The sequence below is a fragment of the Ischnura elegans genome, chromosome 7 (assembly GCF_921293095.1).
Source record: "Ischnura elegans chromosome 7, ioIscEleg1.1, whole genome shotgun sequence".
In the NCBI taxonomy this organism is placed as follows: Eukaryota; Metazoa; Arthropoda; class Insecta; order Odonata; family Coenagrionidae; genus Ischnura; species Ischnura elegans.
In genome coordinates, this window is record NC_060252.1 from 27,648,630 (window position 1) to 27,674,203 (window position 25,574).

General features: G+C 35.8%; 1 protein-coding gene across 11 annotated transcripts in view; it reads left to right on the forward strand.

The window, feature by feature from the left end:
* LOC124162952 (transcriptional enhancer factor TEF-1) overlaps positions 1-24,220 on the forward strand; it is a 796,250-nt gene extending 772,030 nt beyond the window's left edge. For 4 of the 11 annotated variants that reach the window (XM_046539727.1, XM_046539722.1, XM_046539726.1 and 1 more), the window contains 8 exons: positions 1,953-2,083; positions 7,878-8,075; positions 10,273-10,313; positions 11,608-11,923; positions 13,815-13,874; positions 14,088-14,254; positions 15,463-15,697; positions 18,843-24,220. In XM_046539727.1, the coding sequence (XP_046395683.1) occupies positions 1,953-2,083; positions 7,878-8,075; positions 10,273-10,313; positions 11,608-11,923; positions 13,815-13,874; positions 14,088-14,254; positions 15,463-15,697; positions 18,843-18,956 (1,262 nt within the window). In that variant the 3' untranslated portion in view covers positions 18,957-24,220. The remainder of the gene's footprint in view (positions 1-1,952; positions 2,084-7,877; positions 8,076-10,272; positions 10,314-11,607; positions 11,924-13,814; positions 13,875-14,087; positions 14,255-15,462; positions 15,698-18,842) is intronic. The other 7 variants (XM_046539723.1, XM_046539724.1, XM_046539725.1 and 4 more) reach the window with 7 other exon arrangements.
* The last annotated feature ends 1,354 nt before the right edge of the window (positions 24,221-25,574 follow it).

Below are 25,574 nucleotides of genomic sequence, written 5' to 3' on the forward strand. Positions count from 1 at the left end.
TGGACCACAGATCGCACTTGGAGTTTCATTGGGGTGTGGGGATCGGATTGGTGTGGTGGCTATAGTGTTGGCTTCCCACCCGGCGGGCTCGGGTTCAAATCCCGGCAGTGGCAGAGAATTTTCAGAGACTGCCCGATCCCTGCTTGAATGTTGTGTGGAGGAAATTTCAAGCGCAACACTCCGTCCGTCGGATGGGACGTTAAGCCGTAATCCCCTTGGCGCCTTTCGTTGAGAGCAGGCTAACGCCGACGCCGGGTTTCTCTCCACCCTTCCTTCCACACCCTTCCCTCATAGCGCAAATGACCTCAGCTGTCGGTCGCCTCCTCCAAATACCATACCATATATCATTGGGGTGTCCGATGGCTGCACCCGGGTTTTGAACTGTGTTATCTTTGATATGTTGCCTAACTCGATGAGCCTCCACTGAGCTATTCTGATTATTAGGTACTTAATTTTTATTGAAGTCCTGTATTGTTCGGAGGAAAATCAAAGTCCTATTTCTATCCTTTCATATGAGTGTCTTTCTTATTTTTTCGTCTCCGTCGGACCTGGAAATATATTCCAGTTCCTAGATGATGTTGTCTATACCACTCTGACTGTCTGTTATTGATTGTTCAAGCAGTACAGTCCTAGAACGTTGCCGCCGATTCTTAAGTGGTTTCCAACCTCATCCGTTTAATAGCAGTGTAGCGCTTTCTTTTCACTCGTAGAAGTTTTTGTGACGAATCGCGGCCCTTTTTTTCTTTTTATACTATTCGATTCTGGCATTGAATATTTCTGTGCCCTGTACCGGATAATTGCCAATTGAGACCTTTTACAAATCGAGACCTGGAATATTGAGTAAAGTGAAATTTTGTCTTTGTTCCTTTTGAAATTCGCACTTTGCAGAAACTTGAGTCGTCAAATAGTTGGGGTACACTAGGCTGCATTTTCCGGGTTTCACCGCGTAGTGGTTGTAGTAATAGTTGGGGTGTTAGTTTGAATTTTCTTCATTTCTTCGCCGAATATTCTCGGTGTTGAGGAATATTTAGAGACTGTGGAAAATTCTAGATGTACCCACGATTTCGACAATTTGTGGTAACAATAGTTAGGACAGGTGTATTGCAACTGAGTTGTCTTATATTATCCTCTCTATCTAATGTGCGGAATGAAATATTTTCTCAATGGCGTATTCTTACCCGACATTTGAATTTGATTATGTTGAATTAGGTAACTTTTCTTAGCTACTTTCTCAACGGACCTCGGTACCTCGTACCAAAAAAGTGTACCTCGGTAACATTGCCGAGGGAATCACAGAATCTGGATAGCGCAGATGCCCGTAAAGCCGAAGGTCCGTGGTTCGATTCCCGGTCCAGGAGAATTTTTTCTCGTGGCAATTGATGTGAAATTTTTCTTGTCAATGAAAATTATTGGCGTACCTACTGGAAACTACTCTTTTGGAAATCTATCCTATGATTGTTCTGTTCAGTAAGCATTTCCGGCCTCGGTGGCGGCGGGTTTAAGTCCTCACCTGCCAAAACCGAAGGTCGCGGTTCGAGTCCCGCCTGGGTAAGTTACCCTTATCCAGGGCATGGGCGTGTGTGAATGTCCTTCATTGTTCTGTGTAATTTCCCCATTGTAAAGGTCGTAATGTACTGTTTTTGGGGTAATGGATATAAATAAATAAAAAAATTTCTTATTGAACCGATTGTAGATTTTATGAACTGTTTTGGGTAGAAGAATTGATCAGAAATTTAATAACATAATAGTGTACTTGAAAACAGCCAAATGCATGAAAATCATATGAGTACACCTCTCCAAAGCTGTATGTGTCAATAAAACTGTCGTGTTACTATATATTATATTTTTGTACAAGGGTATATCAAATTTGATGTTGTAATTTGTAATTTTATTTTATATTTTGAGAGATGCGCTTTCATTAACTCAATGTTATTCTCTTTTATGTCTTACAGGTCGAAATGAGTTAATAGCACGCTACATAAAATTACGCACCGGGAAGACGAGAACTAGAAAACAGGTCAGCTCCCACATACAAGTTCTGGCGAGAAGAAAATTAAGAGAAATCCAAGCGAAGCTGAAGGTAGTGAGTATTCTTTTAGTTAATCTTCGTTTGTGTACCCCTTGCATCAGTTTTTAAGGGTTTGTACAATTTGAAAACCCCCCTGTAAATCCAAAAAAATATTAACTTGCTTATTGTTTTCTTGGTAGGTATTTGAATTATATTTGGTTTTCATAAGAAGTGATGTGAATTTTTTGTGCAGTCATAGTGTTATGTATTGTCTTCATGCATGAAAGAACGTTAATTTAATGTTTTATGTATCTTCTGTTGCCTTTGTTTAATCCAACGTTTTTGTGATTTTTATTCTTAACCTCGAATTCTATGTTTCCTTGTTGTCTTATTCTTCATTACAAGTAATTTTGAATTTACTTTGCATATTTTTTGTATTGACCAAATAACAATCATTTCAGTTTCAGCATTTGATAATACTTTTGGATTTATAATAATATGATGTATTTGAATTTGATTTTCCTTCATATATTCATTATCAATTGCATTTCATGCAGCTTTAGTTATAATTTTTATACTGTACTCAGTGGTCATCATCCTCAGTCAGACTTTGAAGATTTCCACAGCCTGTTCAATAGTGAAATATCTATCCTGCTCCAAAAAATAAAAAACCAATATATTTTTGGTTTCTCATTTATTTGCCCCACATGATATATAGTGTGAATAGAATTTTATTCAATGACTTCATGGTCACTTAGGCTGCTGGCCACTGATTCAGAGAAAATTAAGCAACAAAATTATGTTTATTGTAATCTCCGTAGAGATTGAACTCATTAATAAGGTGGAGTAGAAATTTATGATTTCCACGGCAATATTCTACCATTTGTTCAAGTGCTGATTGCAATAATTATTGTAATATATAGTGCCTTTATATTGCCAATAATGCTAAAAGGAATTTCTGCTTTAGTATTGCACACAATTTTGCTGTTTGAATCGCTTTCCTTAACCTTTGCTTTGGGAAGTACTTTTAACTTAATATTTGGTAAATTTAGAGAAAAAAATGTTTCATTTGAAGGCTTATTACTCCATCATTTCTTCCTTCAGATTCTAGGCAATGTGTGTGAATTAATTTGCTCTTTAAATATAATTAAGTGATATAATATATCTTGGATGTTTGATTGAAAGCTTAAAATATTGATTAAACAGCTTTCATAAAATTCCTCGGCTTATAAAGCTTTATTGTGTCTTGGCATGCTGAAAATTTTACCATTGCCATGGGTATAGAGACACTAGTCAAAGATTTATTTCTCTAGAAATAATTATTATTAATCATATAAATGACTAGAAATTGATCCATGAAATAGATTTTGGCTTTTGTGTGGCAAATATTTTCTTATATCATTAAAATTCGTTGGAAAATAATTGCTTTACTGTATGTGGTTAGATGATGCAAACCCCAAAAAGTACATAATTATTAGCTGAATCAAGGGGTTTTCATTAAGACCTGAAATTGAAATTCAATGAAAGAATTAAGGAGATGAGAAAGAAACATTATTTTCTGAAAAAAAAATCATCCACAATCAGCTGTTCTCTTGTATGTTCAAAGTAAGGAAACGCAAAAGATGTCCCTCACTTTTTCCATTATTTGTTGACACATTTATCAAAAAAATGGAAAAATCTCTTTTCAAAAATGTCTGAGGGTGTCATCATTTTTATGACTCAATGACAATCAACAATAAAAAAAGTGGCGAGTGACCCATTGCTTAGGAATTTTGTGGAGCTGTTTAAATTTTTTCATACTAACCTGTATGTATGTGTATGCATTGTCCAATTTCATTAAGTATCACCTGAGGGTATGACAAAATTTTTCATTATGAATTAACTCGGGCCTTATAATAATAAATCATCAATAAAATGTTCTATTATTTCAGGGCATAGATAATAATAGGTATTTTTTAAACTTTCTGTAGTTTGGGATATTAGTTTACCTCTTTTGATTTTTGGAGTAACCAAGTGTTGATGCATTTGGCTTTTTTGTTGCATTTAATTTGTGGTGCTTTAATGGTTAAGAGTAAAAATAATTAGGGATGTGGCTTTAAAACTAGCTGGAAAATGTGTTTGAATACGCACTTGCTTCATACAATACTTGCCTAATTCACAGTATAATATGCATTATTTACTACATGTATGCTCTCTATAGTAATACTCAATTTAAAATAGTAATAGGATATTTAAAGTATGGTTGTAATCAATTCCGCAATTGGTATATTTGACATCAATGACTTATCAGATACTCATGCATTAAACATGCACGTAGTGAAAAGTGTAAATAGCAAAATATAATTATGAAGTACAGTATATTCCGGTTAATTGGGACATATCGGGACTTGTGCACTTTGCCCCAATAAAGCGGCTGCCCCAATTAGGCGAACTATCTTGTATATGGGCATAAATAAATGTTGAAATGAGAGAGAGAAAACTAAAGAATGTTTATAATGCAACATAAGTTTATTGAACTTTTAATTGGAATAATAAATCAGCGAGTTTAATTAATTTATTATCATTTTTGACGCTGAATGAATATCTTTAACTAATTCCTATCCTCTTGCGGATAGTATAACAACAAGAGCTTTCAAAATAGGGCAAGAATAGGTACATTTGTGAAGAATACGAGTAAATCAAAGGAAGAAAAAAATAGTATTCTGAAAACAAACAAAATTTAATTTCGTCGTGAGTATAGAGTCTATGTCGCCGACTCTTGGCCCAATAAAGCAGCATGCTGTCCCAATTCAGCAGAGAATACTCTGGGATATTCCTCTATTGGATTCTGTTCTTCAAGATCTGCCCCAATTAAGCGGCTGCCCCAAGTAACCGGTGGACCCATTAAACGGAATGTACTGTATAAGTTGTATAAAAAAATAATGATCTGCATTTTTTTGGGTTTGCTGGCCTATGAGGTCCATGTTGCTGATAAAACACTTTAAATCACATAGCGGCTAGCCGCTTCAGGTCAGTGAAGTGACTTGAAAGTGGTCACTGCGAGGCCTAGGGGTTGTTGTAGGAAGGTACGCTCCTCTCTTTTTCCTCCTTTATGCACCTAATTGTCATCTAAGTGACGTTGATCTATTTGGTGGGAAACTTGGAAGAGGTGAATTGTAGTCTTCCCTCCGTCAAAGCTATTCTCAAAGATCAAATGATAATGAAAGTTTCATTGGAATTATTTTATATTTTTTCAAATTATCATTTCATTGGCAGAGGAGTCGCATCAAAAACATTGCAGGCACAGTATTTGAAATGTTTGCGTGTAGGGTCTACTTGAGAGTTCAAATTCATCCCATAGCTGGAATTTTTTCTTTCTCGTATTGCACGTGTGTAATTCATCTTGGGAAACGCGAGATTCTGGCCTAGGATACGTTCATTGATAGAATCCCCTCATTTTCTCTAATGTGCAGGCTTTACCTTCCGGAATTCTGTTTCATTGGTTTGCCCAATAATCTTAATGATCTCAAATGTTTGCAGTGACAAAACCATGTACACTTTATGCAAATACTGAAAAGAGTCAAATTTTCCTTCAATTTAATTAATATCTGCACATGCTGTAATGCCAAAATTACATTTTCATCATCTTGCTTTTCAAGAAACTGTGCAAATGTAGTTTTTAAGGTCATGTACAACTTGATGTCAAGTTTTTAAGTAGATTGTTGGTTTCACTATTCTATACATATTGCACCTTAGTCTTTTTGATGCCCTTGTCTATAATTTCTATGAATAAGTAGCTCTTGCATTTAATATTGCAAATTGTAGGAATTAATTTATCATTCCTCAGTAAGTTTTTATTTTTTTTCCTCAAATAGTAAATATTGCTAATAAATGCTTGTATTAGTGAAGACTTCTCTTCTTTCAAGAAGAGCTAATTCCTTAGCGAAGCATAATTAGTTATTTTTTACATGCTTAGTTAAATTATGCAAGGTATTATCAACACTATGGATGTTCTCAGTAAGATATTATCATTTACAAGCCATTAGTATTTTTTAATGACTCATTAAGTATTTGATCTTCTGAAATTTCATCATCAATACTTTTTTTTCTTTAGAACCTACTGTGAATATATACACTTAAGTTATTCAGTAATAGACATGGTAGCACTTGGTTTAGATGGTGTGTATATTTTTGATCTAATGTCCTGGAGGTGGTCTTTTGGAAATTGGTCATTTGCATATTAACCTCTTCCATGGGAATGCTTCATCTTAAGGATGGGCTATTAGATGGTTGTGGTTTTTCTGTTCTTACACTATCCATTGGTGCACTGATTGCATGGTGTTTACTTTTATAGTATCCTTATAATTATATGTACGTACATCGTATTCACCCACATTCATGGACATCTCAAAGTTCACTTAACATTCTGCGATTGTAGCTTTTCACAAAGCGTCACCTCCTCTGATGTTTGTTGCAGTTTATTTGTTAGCAAAAAATGGTATTTCAGTTAAATTGAAAAATATTAAATGAGTTTTGTCATTCGTATTCAATATGACTTCAAATTCGTGTATAATTCTTTTATGCATTAATTAATGAGGTGAGGAATGTCTGGTCAATGTTGTTATTCAGTAGTGGACAGGGTGGCTTAATGTTTTAGAACTTTTTTTCAAGGGAATTTATTTTATGATGGGAGGTCGCCTTTTAGAATAAATTTAATATCCTTTGGTGGGGACAGTCTTTCAAATAACTTTTTCGATTTAGAACAGTAATATTTCGATAGTCTCACTCAGTGTGGTTAAAATGGAACAACATTTTTATGTCAGCTTTTAAGGGTTCCGTGAATAAATGGAAATGTTTTATGTGCTTTGTGTTTATGCTTTAGCATCAAATTAGTGAACTATAGACCGTTTCATCCAAGGATTAATTTATTTGGTCCCATATTATTCAGCATTAACTCCCACACTGGTGAATGTGTAACTTGCTTATATGGGGATAGCAGTTCCACTTCTGCATGGTTTTGCATTTTCTCATATTTTTCGCTAGCTTCTTCATGGAATCTTTGGTGGCCAAAGAGTTGTATCCTTGATAAAAACTACAAATGTTAAGTTCCACACTTTTAAGTAAAACTCCACTACCGACCATGGTTTTGACATGTTATTTTCAAGGTGATACAACCAGCAAGCACTCTCTCATGTATTTATCCCCTGAGTCAAGGTAGGGGGAGGGGGTATTTGGAAGTGGTGGGAGGGGGAACAGTTGGCTGAACAAATAAATGAATGAAGGCTGATGACAAGAAACAGATAACATAGTGGGGTATGAGTGTAGGTCAAGGTTTTTTCATCTTAGAGAGGCTTAAAAATAACAAAGGTGAGGCAGTACTGAATTAAATTGCATTACTAAATCCATCTGGGCCATTGACAATTTCAATTTTTTATCTATTCCTCCTATGTTGACCTATAATATTAATTTTTTACCTATTCAAATACATGAGAGAGTGCTTGTTACATCACCTTGAAAATGACATAAAATGTCGAAACAATAGTCGGTAGTGGATAATTATTGTATTAGAGTTTGGAAACTACCATTTGTAGTTTATATCATGGATATATCGTATTTCCACCAAATGAAACCTGAAACGATTCGATACGTTAAAGAGTAAAATTCACTGTGTTAATGAGGATTCGTGATGCTCACAAAAGATGTCGTCATTGATGTTGGTGGATACTGTTTATGAGTAATTAAGGAATCACAGCCTTCCCTCACCCTCCTAAACACCCTGTACCTTCAGCCTGGATCCTCAGACACCATCGAGTTTGTGGCTCATGTTTTTTTCTCCTTCTGGGAAGCCCCCAAATTAATCCAGTGATTCCTTTCCCTTTTCGCCCACTTGAACCCCAATCCAAATTCCACATCCCTCCCATGTACATTCCAACCTGCTCAGGATCAGGCAGCTAAGGAGAAGGCACTGCAGACCATGTCAAGCATGTCTAGTGCGCAGATCGTGTCAGCCACGGCGATGCACAACAAGGCAGCAGCTGCCGGGCTTGCCACTCTCGGGCTGACATCCCCAGTTTCCTACCCGGGCGCGGTCAGTAGTCTCAGCAAAAGAAGATAGCTATTCTTTTTCTTTTATACTTCCCCTTGTTATTATGTCAATACATAGTTTCAATTCTTATGACCCCTCTGGTATTTTATGGCTGATGTGTGTCTCTCTTTACCTAGGGCCAAATCTCCGGTTGATAAAATTTTGGCACGTTTTTCAAAGCTGGCTGTGGAAAATGTCAGATTTTTCAAATTGTGTTTTTTTTCCATCAAATTTATTTTCCAAGAAGTTTCATTTGGTACATGAAATTAGAATTCTTGTAACTATGGAGTAGGAATGAATTGATGATATTGATGTTGTGGTTTTCATAAACAATTGCCTCATTTTCATGTGGTGTATGCAAGTTCATGTATCCAAAATAAACCTACTATTCATTAAATATAAAATGAGTATTTCAGCATTAATTGATTGGATTAGCCAACATGTCGATTGACCATCGCCATAAAATACTAAAATAACCTGATTATAAAATCCAAGGGGCTTTCTAACTTCATAATTGTATGATTGACGTAATTGTCCATATCTCACCCAACCTTTATCATTAAATTGTGAATATTTAAGTCTCCTCTAAGCTTTGGCTTCCTCACATACTGGTGTAGCATACAAGGTTTTAGCATAAACTCCTTTTGCATAGTATTGGTTCTTGCAATTCAAATATTTTCACTTGACCTTCTTACTCGGGAAATGTAAAATATGTAATGGAATTGTTTTTGTGCTTGTCCATGATGTATTATATGGTGATTTTTGTTGCTACTCTGTGGTTTTTTGGGCTCTTGTACTTTCATGTTTTTTTGTGGGTTTTGAGCATAAGTTCAACTGAACTGGGGTCCAATTTATGTGTTAATCTTCCATGTTATGTATAAATATTTATTCGGTATGCATTTATGCTGACATTCAATGTAGTTCATGAGCTTATCTTGCAGCCCTAGATCATGCATTATGAGATACATATTTTAAAATTTCACTTGCCATTGCCGCTGTGTTATTCCAATAATGCCAGGTTATTTCATTGATGCAGTGACCGTATTTTGCTCTTTTACTATTTAAATAATAATAATACATTTCATAAAGAAGAGCTTTCGTCCATTCTTTTAAGTCATTTAATGCAACATATCTTGAGATGCTTGAAAGCCATTGACCATATCATTTGCTTATCTTGGAGGAAGGTAGATTGTTTTACTTACTGTTTTGGAAGTAGTTAATGTTGAAAAGTTCTCCTATATCTTCTCTCATTGCCTTCTCATTTTAAAATAACAAAAATTCTTTTGAATCCATGCAAGTTTCTAAGAACTTATAGGAATGAAAGATTTCAATTATTAAAGTTGTCAAATAATTAGAGTATTGCTTGATCATGTTATGGGGAGGAATAGATGATGTTGTAAAAAAGATAAGTGAAAAAGTCCATGTTACTTATAAATATGTTCTTTGGGAAGTTTAGTGTCTGTAAACACCTAGCTGGTTAACTTACATATTCCATTTGCATTTGATTTAAAAATCCATCTGAAGATTCATGAGTCTTCAGTTGTCATAATTGCTTAGAAAAAACAGCTCTTTGTTGAGATTAATAAATGGAATCAGTTGACTGTGTAAGATTTACACTGTGGTAGAAACTAATTATATACTAAAGATAATTGGGGTAGGAGATCAATCTCAAAAAAATTTGAAATTTTCTTGGATTAAGTTAGGGCTGCGATAGAAATTGGGGATTGCCAACTGTAAATATTGGATTGTTTTCCTAGAACAGTTGTAAATGTTCAGAGGGTGCGGCAAGTGATAGGAAAGTATGTAGAAGGATGGGCCATACACTAGGCTTGAGAATGGAATTTAGAGTCTTTCTCAAAATACATAAATACTGGGGACGTTAAATAAACTCCATAATTGAAGTTTGAACGTATTTGTTTGTCATTTCTGATTGTGGCAATGGGTTATTTTGGGACTTCTCGTGATTATCAAAAGTCCATGAGTCCAACCCACAGTTAATTTCACTTTTAATTAAAAGATTTTGGCCCTTAAAGTCCAAGCTTTGATAGTTCAGGAATGTTTTAGATGATCATGATTTGGAGCCCAAGTTTGTCCATAAAAATGTTAGTTACTAAAGCATGAGCTTTTTTGCAATTATTATTTAAGGATCTTGACATTGCTATGGTCATATATGCTGATATATTTTTCCTCTCCTTTTTAGCAGTTTTGGCAGCCTGGATTACAGCCCGGTACATCTCAAGAGTAAGTATATTTTGTAGTAAAATATCAATTAAAATTTTTCTACCAGTGTAATAGATTGAAAAAATATCAAAATAATTGAAATGTCACTCGTTTATATATTTACAATGATGTGATTATGCCAGTGACAGGTCAAATGCATGGTGAGGGAAATGCTATCTTCCAGACCAAAGAAAAAAGTGTTTTGCTGGGGATAGCAGTTTAAAACATTGATACTGAGCTTATTCTCTTGATGATGCGGCAGATTTTTCCCAGTGAAGACCTTACTATAGGATAAATGCAAAATTGTTGGACTCATTTAGCACTTAATTTTAGGTTTCCCTTATCTTCTGTGTTCCTCAGAAATTCTCCAGAAGAAAAGTTATTAAAAAATAAATGGTTCCATAAAATCACTCTCTTTAAATTATGTATTGGAAATTTTGCTCTAAAGTTGGTTTTTGTGAAAATTATTTCAGTACCAATTCTTTTTGGCTTTGCTTTCAATTCTGTTCATAAGCTCAAGAACCAGTGGACCTAAAGGACTGAATTGGCCCATCTCTAGTGATTTTTTTATTAATAACTACCAATAAATTTACATACCTGGAAAATATTCTCTAAATGATTTTTTGTGTATTACATATATTGCAAATTTTTATATTGTATTAGTATTGTATACAATATGTATGTTTCCAATTTGACGAGTTCTATGTCACATGACCTGTGGAACAATAAATTTTATTATTATTATATTTAACCATTTAATTTTGTAATCTGAAAATGTTTGCATAAGTGCTGATTTCACCATGAGCAACTCCTCTAAAATCTTTGTTTTACATTAATAATTTTCAATGGCAATCTTGTGTGCGTAATTCCTTTATTAATGATTGCTCAGTTAAGAAGAGAACACTATGTAGAGGTGCCCTAGTAAAGTTTTCAGCAAATTCAGCGGTGATTTAAGTAGTGGGGTAGGTGGGAAACAGCCCACTCTGTGCAATTGAAAGAATGGTAATCTTTGAGGTGGCTCATCGATGAAAATTAAATTACACAAGCTAGACAAAATATGTTTAGAAATATCTGAAAGCCACTTCACTGTGCCCATCAGCCTTCAGAGAAATTTAAGGCTGTGAGGAATTGCATACCACCTAGGTACAGCTGAAGGTAACAAATTCCACTCCCCCAAAACAAGACCTTAATCTGCCTCTGAGAATATGTAGACATTTTTTATGTGGTGTGAATTTCTCTTATCAAGTGCATGAGGTGTGAATCATGATACTGTTTGATTGTGTTCCTAATTTTCTCCCATTCTCTCCTTTTGCAGTGTCAAACCGTTTGCTTCACAGGTTGGAGGTTATGGTGTGTCAGGAGGAGGAGGCGCTGGTAGCTTGGGTGTTGTCCCTGGATCCAAACCGAGTGCCACGGCTGTATCGTCATCTGTCGAGGTCGGTGCCATCGCTGGTGGAGTCGCGGGTGGAGGGCCAATGCCGGGAGCGATAGGAGGTCTACTAACTGGGAGCAGTGCAAGTCAAGCCCCTGCCCCTCCCCCATGGGAGGGACGAGCCATCGCCACGCATAAACTTCGTCTTGTTGAGTTCTCAGCCTACATGGAACAGCAAGCAGAGGCAGATCCAGACACAGTGAGTGCTGTTTTGAATAAATATTCACATTTTTTCCCCAGACACTGTGGAACGTGACATGTGTGCTGTTTGAATATTCACTATTTTTACCCATGGTCTTCTTTTTCTTTTGTTTCCACAATAAATCTATCATCATCATCACTGGTCAACAATCCTAAGATTGATTTGACACAGCTCTCCACTCAATTCTCCTGTCAGCTAATCTTTTCACACCTAATATTTCTTCATTTCCACATCCTTCTTCACTTGTTCCATATATTTTATTTGAGGTCTTCCTTTTCCTTTTTTTGCCATCTACGTGTCCCTTGGTGATTGTCTTCATCAGACCATGATGCGTCAAAATATGGTCTATAAGGTTGTTTCGTCTTCTCATCTACGTATATCTTACTTGAGGTCATATGTTACAGTGCTTCTATGAGTTGCAGGGGATTTACTTCACCTTCTAATTACTTACTTACCGTTTAAAAGATGTACAATTTATAATATGTGGTTCTGATTTTCTGCACAACAATTTAATATTCGTAGTGAGATTCAAATCCAAGATTTTGATTCAACATCACATCTCCTAAAAAGATATGGCAGCCAAACCAAATATGTACATATTATGTATAATTTTTTGGGGAAATCATGTAATGTTAAGACTGAAAATATTTAAATCCTCAAAGTATGTACTTAAGTGCTCTTTCATAATTGGGTTAATGACCGTGTCTCAAAATTTTGGATGATTAGTTACTACTATGTCAGGGACTTTTCTCAAGGGGTCTATCCTAGTGATGACTACACGCACACACTAGAGAGAATATGCCTCATACTGTGATGGGAAAACAAATCCTGAAGCATATGATTAAAATAGTTTTGTGTCAGAGAATTCAAATTTGGTGGAAAATCAAATAAGATTATGCCTAATTTGAATAGATATTAAGAATTATACATTTCACATTGACTATAAAAGGGGTGAATATTAAATGCTGTCAAAATAACATATCAAGTTGTTCAAATGTTTCTTGTATGTACTCTATTTATCTACATTTACCTCCATATATGTAGTTTATGTAATAAAACTTATTTCTTAAGGTGTATAATGTTGCTTTATTTTATAATGGTTTTCACATTGCTGGCCTTCAAAAGAGTGGAAAGGATTTTATTTATCATGAAAGTGGGGGTGTAATGTATTGATTACTCTCCATCCTCCTCCAGATTATTGTTTCATTAAACGTCTGTTTTAAAAAATAACAACATAACTTTTCATAGAATAGTGCTTCAATTATCGGTTCTAAGGGCATTGAAAGATCAAACATGCAAGCAAAAGAGATGGATAATTCATATGTGATCATTTTCTGACCAGTTTTATGTTGGTTTCTGAGACATTCTTTCCTTGCATCATTCATTCATATCTATTCTGTTGAAAAGTAGTTGTTTGAAGTGGGGAGCCTGTAAATGGATCGTAGTAGAGTGTATCGGAGGACTGGCTATGCAAGTTGAAAATGAATTATCCAACACACTGTGAAATGGTGGATAATTGGTGCTCAACTGTATCTGGGTCTAATACCATATCTCATGAGATTTTATATTCTGCTTTCTTTTGTTAAAGAAAATATTTATTTCTGTGTTTTCATGATTTCACTATGCTAAAAAGATGTTCTCCACATCTTGATTTTGTAGCCTTACATTTCGTTCTTTCCTTCTATGAATACGTTCTTACTGAAAAAAAGTAAGAAGCCAGTAGATTATGGCCTTATATAGCACTTGTTATCCAGATTCCTAATTCTTAAGTTTTGACAGTGTAGTGACTTAATTATGGTGACAGTATTACATTATTATGAAATTGTTGAAATTATGGTGTACCTTTGAAGATGAGAAAATAACACATGCTTTTATTCATTTTTTTCAGTACCAAAAGCATTTGTTTGTTCATATAGGCTCCGTCACATATGCAGATTCTTTACTAGAGGTAAGTCTGTGGCTATAAAGTCATAACAATTTTATTGTTTCGCTGAATACTCAATGAGCTCTTTAACTTGTAAAAATATAAATATATTCATTAATAGTAAAAATTAATTTGATCCAAACTGCTTCAGTCATGCCATCATATGCTCGGTGTGTTGTGATCGTGATTGGTTGTCTCTGATGAAATTTGATGTGGTATGTTATCTTTTAACTACAGGCTGTAGATATTAGGCAGATTTATGACAAATTTCCAGAGAAGAAGGGTGGGTTGAAGGAGCTATATGACAAGGGCCCACAGAATGCTTTCTTCCTCGTGAAGTTTTGGGCTGACCTCAACACCAACATCCAAGATGAGACCGGAGCATTCTATGGAGTCACAAGCCAGTAAGTTGTCCTACTTATACTTAAGTTTATATCTGAATATTCTTCTCTGATCTGGGTTATCATTCAGCTGGAAGGAAAAGGAAAATGAAGGGTTTGGCATTACATATATTGCTGCATATTTTTTTTGGAAATGGCAATAATGAGAAAATGGAATAAAATATAGAGATCTATTTAAGTAAAGATTTCATTCTCGCATTGTAGATTAATACTGTGAGATGTCAGTGGTGTTGGTTGATGTTTGAACCAAGTACTGTTGTGGTAAACTATATGTAGGATGGGGCAAAGCTGTTTGCATACATGATCATAGATTTTTACCACCGTTGGTGGCTGAGGGTCCACCTTATGTATGAATTCCAGATCTGCTTGCTCTTTTCGCAAGGCCTCAGGAGTGGTGGGTGACTTTGGTGCTAAATGTGATATAGTAAATGAAATACTTACAAAACAGGTCCAATCTTATTAAGAACACTCGATAAATATTGAGATGTGAATAAAATGCTTGAATAATGCCTGGAAGTAAATACTAATATCCCCAACATCTCATGATAGAAAAAGAAATAATCCTAATTTTTTTCTCAACCTTTGATACTCAAAATACAGGTGCATCTTTTACACAAATTAAGATATCTGATCAATTTCGATCATAATCGGGATTGGCCTTTCTTATTTCCCTACAATAAAATTGTATATTGCTTTCTCGATAACATAATGGGTAGCACCTTTGATGGGTGTAGGATTTTAAGAGCAATCTGTAATGACATAAAAGTATTCATGTTTGTCATAAGAGACCTTTTAGGGTATTGCTAAACTCCAGGCAATGACTTAACATGCAGTTTTAAGTGAACTAATTCCGTGAAATCAATGCCTGCCAAAAATCCTATATTATGATTCCATCATATTCCCCAGGCTTACCTCTTCTTCCTACCAGTTAGAGCTGATTAGTATCACTTGATATCAATACCTTTCTATTGAGAGAAATTAGCAAGATTTTAACTCAGGGTATGATTTCAGTATTCACCAATTGCCTCTGAAAATTGATGATTCATGATAAAAATAGACTAAAGCCCGGAAGTCATACCTTAGTTGTCAAAACAGTTTGCGTATGTAGAAATTGCTGATAAAAGTTATTTTGTACCCATGCATTGGCAGCCTTTAGAACTATTCAAGTTATCAGGTTTTTAACATGCATGTTTATCTTTTTTTCTCTGCAGGTATGAAAGTAATGAGAACATGATCATATCTTGTTCTACTAAAGTGTGTTCATTTGGAAAGCAAGTTGTGGAGAAGGTGGAGACTGAGTATGCAAGGTTTGAAAATGGAAGATTTGTGTACAGAATACATCGATCTCCCATGTGCGAATACATGATCAACTTCATCCACAAATTGAAACACCTTCCTGAAAAGTACATGATGAACAGTGTTTTGGAAAACTTCACCATCCTCCAGGTATGGCTTGAAGGTTTAATAACTGTGACTAAATTTTAGTGCATGTATGGAAATTTGCTGTTGAAAGATCATTCTACTTAAGGTATTTGTGAAATACAGCTATTTTGGTCATAAGCATCTTTTAGTGAAACGTAGCTGTGCAAAATTACATTTAAAGTCTCCCTTGACTGTAGTCAAATGATAGACCTGTAGATCCTCAGATCATGCTTCCATATTCTATTGGAAACTCAGGCCAAGTAAGGAAGAAAGTGAAATTACTTCATTAGGTACCTACTTTTCTTTTCCATCAATTTAAACTAAGGCCTTGAAGTAAACTCTCCTAGATATTAAATTGCATCTAATTGATAAGCCTCTGTCTCTACAAAGATTTCATCAATTATGTTGGGTTGATATTGTCATGAGAAAGTGGAACCAAAAGCCATTGGCTTCACCCTTAACTCACTTACCCATGCCAATTTTTCTTGTTTCTCATTCAACTAAGCCAAGTTTTGCTTGAAATATTAGCTATTGCATCTAATGGAGCTTACCCCTGAGGTATTATGAATTCTTTTTGCCTTCTTTGGCTTACTAGCAACTTAGAAATTCAGGATGAAATTGGGATTTATTACACTTGTTGCCTATTTTACGTAAATTTTTACTCACATCTATCAACTCACCCAATCTGGCATATTAGGAATTGAGGGAATTGGAAGGAAAAGATTTTGTGGAAATATCTAATTCCATGGCCAAAAATGAAATTAATGGATTGGAAAGGCTATAGGATAGTTAGCCTAGTATTTGATTTGATTGGCAGGCATCAATGTTTTTGTAGGGCCATAAAAGGAGGCAAGGGCAAGTACTACTTGGATGTTTGTCAGTTCCGATTCAGGAAGGTAGAGTCATCCTGAAATGCTATATCGGTAATGAGGGTCCTACTAGAGAGGAACCTAGATTATAATTTTTGTTAGAAGATTTTTGCAACGACTTTTATGTATCTTGTAAGCTCATTTTGGGAAATGTTTTCAACCCAGCATTTCCCGAAATTAACTAACAAGATAAACCTAGAATATAGTTAGGACATTAATGCTTAAATCATGATTCTGAAAAAAAAACATGAGATAGAGTGAATTTGTTAAAGGTAATAGACATTCTGTAGAAAATAGACGGAATAGGGTGGTTTCCTATTATTTTTTTATTGCTTTAATCGAAATATTATTATTCCTGGAGTACGTATTTCACGCTTTTAGATTTTTATATGACAATATCTATTTTTCACGATTAAATGAAAAGTGAAAATTTTCAAGCGCGTGAAAACGCGACGGCTAAGCATGAATGCTGGGAGAAGCCCATGTGATGTCATTCTGGTTCCAGCTGCCGCCATGTGAGGCCACCTTGGTGCAAGGCTATGAGCGTCGATACGTTGCAGGCTTCTAGCTGGTAGCAGAGTACCTTGCTAGCAGGTAGCGCTTGGCTTAAATAATGATTATTAATTCCCTATCAAACGAAGGAAACTTTCCGACCATAGGCAGTTTTAATTGGTGGTTATTAAGGGATGTTTCCCTGAAGTCTGTGCCTCATGCTTGCATTGGTAATCTCAGACGATGTGAAACTCCTATCCTCTCGTATAGAAACTAGGTCCCTGTGACGTCACGTGGAGTGGAATCGCATGGGCGCCAATCTGGCCTTTTTCAAATGGAGTTAAAATTGACCATTAACATTCGTCTTGACTGGGATTTCTAAAACCAAATGCTTAATTTGTATATTATGAATAAACTAATGTTGGGTAACGAATCGCAATCAATGCCTTTCGTTTTCTTTGATGAAGGAAACTACCCTATTGGTAAAGATGACTTATTCCGCATCTGAATATGTTCAGACCCCGCAAATGAGGGTAAAAGCTGATAATTTTCCATCCGGGAGGGTATGACTCCAAGCAGTCCTCTGCTTATCCTTGCTCGACATTTTATTATTTACTCAGAAGAGAAGTATAGAAAGAGCAAGATGCAGGAGTGTTTGTTGGGAGGTTAGTTCTAAGTCAGTGAGACTTGAGGATAATCAGGCATCGATCAGTCTGTGAGCAGATTGCAGATGCTGGTGAATTTTCTAGGCATGCAGAGAAGGGAAAATGGTATGATGATTACTAGAGGACCCAGGCTATGCAGTGTTGAAAAGCTTCGAGAGAAAAAATATGTTGCCTGACATGAATGTGGATGATTATGATTCAACTGTCTTGTTAGCGCATTAGAAGAAAGTGGGCATAGCTGCAAAGTACAGGAAGATAATAGGTTTGGAAAAGGAAGCATTAAAAATATAAAAGAGTCACTGAGAGAATCCTAGCTGTGGGGAGAGTGTTAACAAATAGCTAACTAAGGGTCTGATAAGGAGTGTTGCTCTTTATCAGGTGCAAAGTTAACTTTGAGGAAGGGGGATGAGAGTAGGCTGGAGATGTTTAAGTGCAGATGTGGCAGAGAATGGATAAGTTGAGGTATACTGGGAGGAAAAGAAACATGATTCTTGATGAGAAAAGGGAGGAGATGATGACTTTTAGAGGAGTTAAGGAGAAAGCAAAGAGCGTGAAAACACAAGGCTTGAAAGGCAAATGAGGACAAAGAAGGAAGAGGTTATGGTTCTTGGATAGAATGAAGAGTTACAGGCCTAGAAAAAGAACTCTGAAGAAGGAAATTCAGCATTTTAACATGTTCCCTGCCGTGGATTATTAGATGAATTCACTCATTGGGCCAAAGTGTTATTCTTTTTCCTTTCCATTTAATACTTGGAATGTTTTCATTTGAATTTTTGTGTGCATTCGGATACGTGCACTGCGTTAGCCACATCATATACATGACACCGAAGTTGCTGTGACCAATGGCATACTGTGAGAAGCCAAAAAAGTACTTTATTCACCATGACTGAAGTACTTTCTGGCTGTGAAGATGAAGTATGGGTTTTGGTCATTGTGATTGAAGTAGCAGTGAACGTGTTAAGGGATTTAAGCAAAGATGATCCATGTGTATATGCCTTATGCAGTAGATTTCCTGTGATAATTAACTGTGGGTAAACTTTCATTTATCGAAGTAGTTGTCAGTGTCATGACTAGGTGAAGTTGAATCTAATCATTCACAATTTCATTTGTCATTTTACTAATCTAATGCCATGTCATCCACAGGTGGTAACCAACAGGGAGACGACAGAAACTCTCCTCTGCACAGCCTATGTCTTTGAAGTATCAACGTCTGAGCACGGGGCTCAGCACCACATCTACAGACTCGTCAAAGATTAATGACCAGAAGATTTCTCATTGATCAAGAAAACTCAATCTGCAAGAGGGGCTCTCCTACGATTGGAGAGAGCCTTGGATGAGGAGATGCAACCGCATCACTTTGAGTGGCACGTTTGACCATCTGATGCGGCCGCAACGAACATCCCCTTTCTGAAGAGTGCGTTGCAATCCTCTCCTCCCCCTCTCTGCCCCCCTGCGTCCTCCCTCCATTCCCACGGAGACTTGTTTGGTGAAGCACAACTAGCTTCAGAGAACGTTATCCTGAAGAGGGAAAAGTCTTTTTCCGCCTCCTTCCATATCCCCATACCCCCTTAACACCAGTCAGTGCCTAAATACATATGTATATCTATATACGCCCATGTATAGAAATATATACACATATATTATATATATACACATACAAAGGAGGAATGTGTGGATGTGCTGTGGTAATTGTTCAGTTATTCTCGCCACTCATTCTCACGAATATCGATTTCACTCAAGTTTTTGCATATGTTCTCACGAAGTGGGAAGCAAGGATTACAAGCAACTGTTACTACAAAAAGGTTCTGCATGACTCTGAACCTTTATATATTTTTTCCTCTTGGGACAATACTTGACAATATTTATGACAATTATCAAACTGGCGGGGGTGTTGACGGTTTTACTCACACTGGGTCCAAAATTCCATCTGCGGACCATCAGTTTTTTTTTCAACCCTGGGTCCAACACAACTCTGGGATGCAAACGAGATCTGTACTAGAGAACTCTTTATAAGGAGTTGGAGGAGGTCAGTAAGGGAACCTCCTCTCTCTCTCTCGGAAGGAGGAGTCTGGTGGGAGCACCGACAGATGTGCAGAGAGAGGACGTGGCTAATTGGTATCTCAAGTCCTTATTTTTTAAGATGAAGCGTGTGCACGCCCGTGTGTGTATGTGAACTGAGTGCTGGTGACATGTGAGTGAACAGGTTGTTTTTCAATGTCTCCGAAAGAAAATGAATGAAAAAATTGATCTCTTTCTAATGTAGCTGAATGCATTGTAGTGGTTGTTTATATAAAGGAGTAAGTGGGTGTAGTGGGAAGAGCGTGAAATGGGAAAAACTGAGGAGGAAACTCATGTGGAACAGAAAAGTTTGTTTCTAGTGAGATTTTTTCATTTAGCAGGTCCGGCAGCCTATTATTAATTATATAAATAAATAAATATATATATTATATTTCCCATCCCTGTCCTGGTGGCAACTTTCTGAAGAGAAAAAAAAAGTTCAAGAGTTTATTACACTGAGGAAATAAAGTGTTATGGAATAGAGTTGTGATTGGATCCAGCATCACCCTTTTATCATATTATACATATACCAATGACTGTATGTATTCTCTGATTTTTGTCTTCTGTGAAGATTTAATGGTAAGTACTCTCTTATTCTCTCCTTCTTCCCTCTCTCTCTCTCTCACTCACTCACTAACTCTTGTTTTTAACGGCAAGGACTGATGACACATGATGTAGGAAGGGAACTGGAGACCTATTGCAGGCTTATCTGTTTATCGAAGGACAGAATAGTGTTTTTTTGGTGAGGGACATGTCAATGGGAGCAGTCGTCCAATCAGTGTGGCTTCAAAGATAGTGTGGCTTCGTTTTTGATACTTTAGGAAAAGATTTGACTGTATATAATGATGTGGTACACTCGTATAATCACCTTGTGTGCTACTGGTATGATAATATGAAGAAGAGATAAAATCAGTGGTGATTTATCAAAGTGAATCTAATCAATGAATTTGGCCATATCTGTCATGCCATATCAGCTGGTTGCAGAAATGTTCCTTGTACTTAAAAAAAACATTTGATTAAAATTTGGAAGTTTCTTAAAACTTGGAAAAAATGTATTTGGAATGCAGTATGTGACAAAAAAAATACTGTTGCAGTTTTGCACTTCATCAAGTGCCTTTCTGTACTCTTCATATTGACTGAGTCATATCTATTTGTGCTTTACTTGCATATACCGTATGTATTTTAGACAAAGAATATTGGTCAAGATGTTGTCTGCATTGTCTGTTTGAAGTAATAGAGCTTTTATCTATGAGTAAATGCTTAAACTTTGGCTACATTCTAAAGTAACTCAGAAATGATTCTTGTACAATAATAGACCACAATATTTTAGGGGAATAACAAGGTATACTTCTGAGGAGTTTGATTACTTGTGGAAAGCTCTTGAGTCCATCTTTGTACAAAGTTCCCTAATGTGCGTGACAAATAATTGAAGACTGTTCCAAAATTTCACTGTTTGTAGTTGTCCTGTGTAATACTTTGTCTGACTCATTTGAAAAAAAAGTTTGCATGGGCATCCAACCTATGGTTCAAAATAGATCAGAGCTCTTTTGCTCTATTTTATGCTGCGATTGGAATCCTAAGTAAAAGATGTTTTATTTATGTCTTGCATAGAACCCTTTATTTCCCTTTGGTGTGTTGATATTTGTTCTTGACCAAATGAATTTTTTTCATGCCACCAAAATCATTTATATTTTTTGTTCATCCTTTGTAGCAATGTGGTCATGTGTACCACATTATCATTGTGATAGGTCCTATCATGCCCACCTGTTTTTTTGACAGCCTGTGTGAATGTAAAAATTTTATCTTTTTTTATTTTTGAGTGTTTGATACATAGTTGAGATTCAGAGAGCATTTTTACGTCCGTGATTTATTTAGTTGCAGAGTTAAGTGTTTAACACTAATTTGTACAAAAAAGGTTCTATATTGCCAAGTTGCCATATTTCATGTGAGAAAATTGTTTATGGGATGATTTCATTGTGAATATCTTGTCATGCGGTGTATGATATGCTCATTTTGGAGCAGTGTGGAATATTTAAAAAAATATCTGTGCAATTCTTTCTGTTCATGTTGAATACATATTGTATTTCATCTAGAGTGTGTGGATTATCCCCTGTTGAGTGTTTAAGTAGAATAGAGCAGGGTAATTTGGTGTTACTCATGGCTAATTGAGCCAAAGTATTATTTTCTCTCTGCGAGCATCCATCCACGGTGTAAGAGGATATTCATTGAAGAACGTTGTTGAGCCACTAACAAATAATGCCTCGGATTAGTATCCGAAAGAGGTTGTGTTTTGTGATATCAATCCCGTTTCTCACATCTTTGCAGCTTTTCTCTATGGTTTTGGGTTTAGTTTGGTCTCTTGTAGATTGTAGTTTTTTATTAATGAGTCGCCGAGGAAGTTTGGGTATGTTTGTCTTACGATCCACTGAATTGTGGTTGCCAAATGAAAGATATGCTAATTCCAGACAAAATATTTTGTACAGATACATTAAAATAAAGTTTGAAAATATGGCTTCATTTGCGTCTCATGACTTGGTCTCCACCCTCTTTCATATTGTTGAACTATGTGATTAATATATTTTTTGTCTTAATGTAATTTTACTTGATACAATGTTCCATAGGTAGCTATTACTTTGCCATTTCAAATTCTGGAAAATGTATAACAGGCATGGGTGATATTGGTTTAAGTAAAGTTAGCTCAGTTTAAAACTTTTAACATCAATTTTACCCTTGCCATAAGACGTTTCAAAAGTGCAAATACATCATTTTCATGAAATGCATTATAATAATTTGTTAGTACAAGTTCAGAAGGTGTATATGTTGTAATTGAGTTTGAAAGTGGTTGTTCAGATGTAGCCAGTTTTCTTCAAATTGTTACCCTGTCCATTTATGATGTGTAGAGTATAAGGTTAAAGTGTTGAAACCCTTGTTTAACCTTTGTGTAGTTTCACTTTCACTTGCCACGCATCTCTTATTTGGGTATCTCAACTCATTTCTTTTAAGTGCACACAAGCATTGTAGAAGATAATATTTCTTTTGAAAATCAAGAAATCATAAATTATATTCACTCAAAACTGAGCCATGGTAAGGTGATTAGCTGTGAAGGAGACAGATTTGCAAACTTTTTGACAGAGATTCACAAGTTGTTATTAGAATATGTCATAATGATTATTTCTCTTGCTGTCTAACCTTGAATTTTATTTGGAGATAAGCTTCATTAGTTGTAATAGCTGAATTGAATACATATATCTGTAAATAATTTTTAATGAAAATTGTGCACTTTATGAAGAAATCTGTAAGTAAATAGTCATCCATGTCTTCCAACTTGAGTAGAGAAATCATACGAAAATTAGTAATATACTTATTTGAGACTCCAGGATATATTTCAGATAAATGAAAATTATTTTTGTAAAAAGGAATTAAATTTCTTTACATGGAGGTCGATATTTTCAATATTGACCTTTGATATTAAATTTTAAAGTCATATTTACCATTGAAGCAGCTAAATATATGCTGATTTATTTTCATTGTACTGAACCTAACTCATTTAAAAAATCTGGTTAATTGGTTGAAAGAGATTTCACTGTTTATTTGACTGTTCAATATGCAATATTACTTTGTAACTGTTCTTTTATAGAATAGATCAGAATTTCCTTTGTAAGTATGTTAATGGAAGTGTTTACATTAGTCAGCTATAAAGATTGAAATCATTCATATTTTTCAGGTCAATTATTCTTTAATGTGGAAAGAAATTACATGATGAAAGTGTTTTATTTGAAGTTTTATAATCTATGGTTAGTTCTATCCTCTTGTCTGTCTATAGATTCTCCTTATCAGATTCTCTTTTCTTTCCTTTGTCATCTTTGTAGTTCCATTTTTGACCAGCATCACCAAAATATCATAAATATTGAATTTGGTACATACAGTTAGCCTGTAAGTTACTTTACTCTTGAGGAGTTGCTCGGAATGTCCTTATTCTGAATGTAGCAAGTCTATTGAGTATTATTGCTCACTAAAGTACGCATCATACAAGGTAGGGTGACAGAAGCTTTGCTACATCTGACGCAAGTAATTCTTATGATTCCATTAACATATAAAAGAAATTTATCCAGTAAAAGTAAGAAGATGGTTCATTGTATGCCATTTGATTGTGAGGAAAAGATGCCACTTGTAATTAATTGTATTCGTAAAAATATTGAAACTTACTCATTTATTATTTGAGGTTTGCTTGGCATTTTTACTTTGTGGAAAGTGTGTTTTTGTAATGTTATATAACTTTCAACTTGATGTACACTGACTTAGTAGGTGAATTAGCCTGGAAAAGTGGGCTGGTGCACTGCAATGGAATCATTTTTACCTGGTTGATTATGGTGCACATACACAGCCGTAAAATTGAGTGGTTGAAAAAATTCATGAGACATTTGTGAAGTATGTTTTTTAAAATAAATTAACTGATTTGATGATTCCTGAATTTTCATTTCACCATAAACCCATTTACTACTATCATATGAAAAGATATTTTGTGCTTTGAGAGTTAAGTAATGGTTGCTAATTAGTAGTTAATGAGCTTCTTGTTACTTGCTTTTTCTGCCGTTGGTATAGTAAATGTTATCTACTTTTTAGAATTAGAGTTACGCAGCAGGTGAAGTAGAATCAGGATTTAACCATGCCGGAAGTCTCAGATGCTTATGCAGTGGCGGTGCGTGGCTATACGCATGTTGGCAAGTGCACACCCAAACATGAATGAATTATAAAAGAAAACTATTCCTTTACCATGAGAAAAATAAAAATTCTGTCTACATATGGATGAAATATGAAGCTCTGAATGCTACAGCTGTCTCCTTGGTGAATTCACCACTCTACAAGAGTGTGATCCCTGGCATTGCGCCGGCCGCATATTCAGTCTATGCGATCGCTTGTGGGTGCTCGGGTAGGACGAGGTGAGCGGGAGGTATGCACTAGTCATGTGGGTGTTGGGAGCAGACCCAAAACGATGCGAGTGCCCATGCACACATTTTAAGAGTAACTCACAGATAGCTGCCACCCACACTACCTGCGCTAAGGATCCTAGTCCGTCACCAAGTCATCTGGATGGCAGTTCTCTACACTACTCCCTCACCCCTGTTCGCCATCATTCTCAACCAGCGCAAAGATGGCGAAGAACCAAAGTGCATTCAGTACCAAATACACCTGTGATATGTATTGCATGCTATGCATTCTATCGCGACGATAAATGAGACTCATGGATTAGTATTAGCAGAATATAAGTAAATCATCGTATATCGGCTCTAATGCACACCCTGGTTAAATTACCACCAGCCACCACTTTGCTTATGGATGCAGAAGGTGAACAATTATGCATGAAAATAAATCACAAGAAGACCAAAGTGCTGTTTTGTGGAGCTTCAAGAGCCATGATAAATGCTGAACAGAAAAGTAGATAGTGACTGATTTAATTCTGAAAAGTCTGATGTGGGAAGGGTAGGATAGGACTTTACAGGGTGGAATCATGACTCGGACAAAGTAGAATGAGAGCAGGTTGGAAGCATTTGAAATGTGACAATGGCAGAGAATGGAGGTGAGATGAACTGAGAGGAAAAGGAAGGAGGAAATTCTAGGCACGAAGGCAAGTGGTGAGCAGACAAAACTTCTAGAAGAGATTAGGAAGAAAAAAAGTTTCATGGATAGAATGAAGCTTACTGGACCTTATGCGGGGAGGGGGACAGGCTTATGGGATTTGTTGAATGCTTCACATAAATATACCCTCAATCATAGGAATAACTTTGAAGCATCAAGTTGAGAAAAGATGCAAATTGA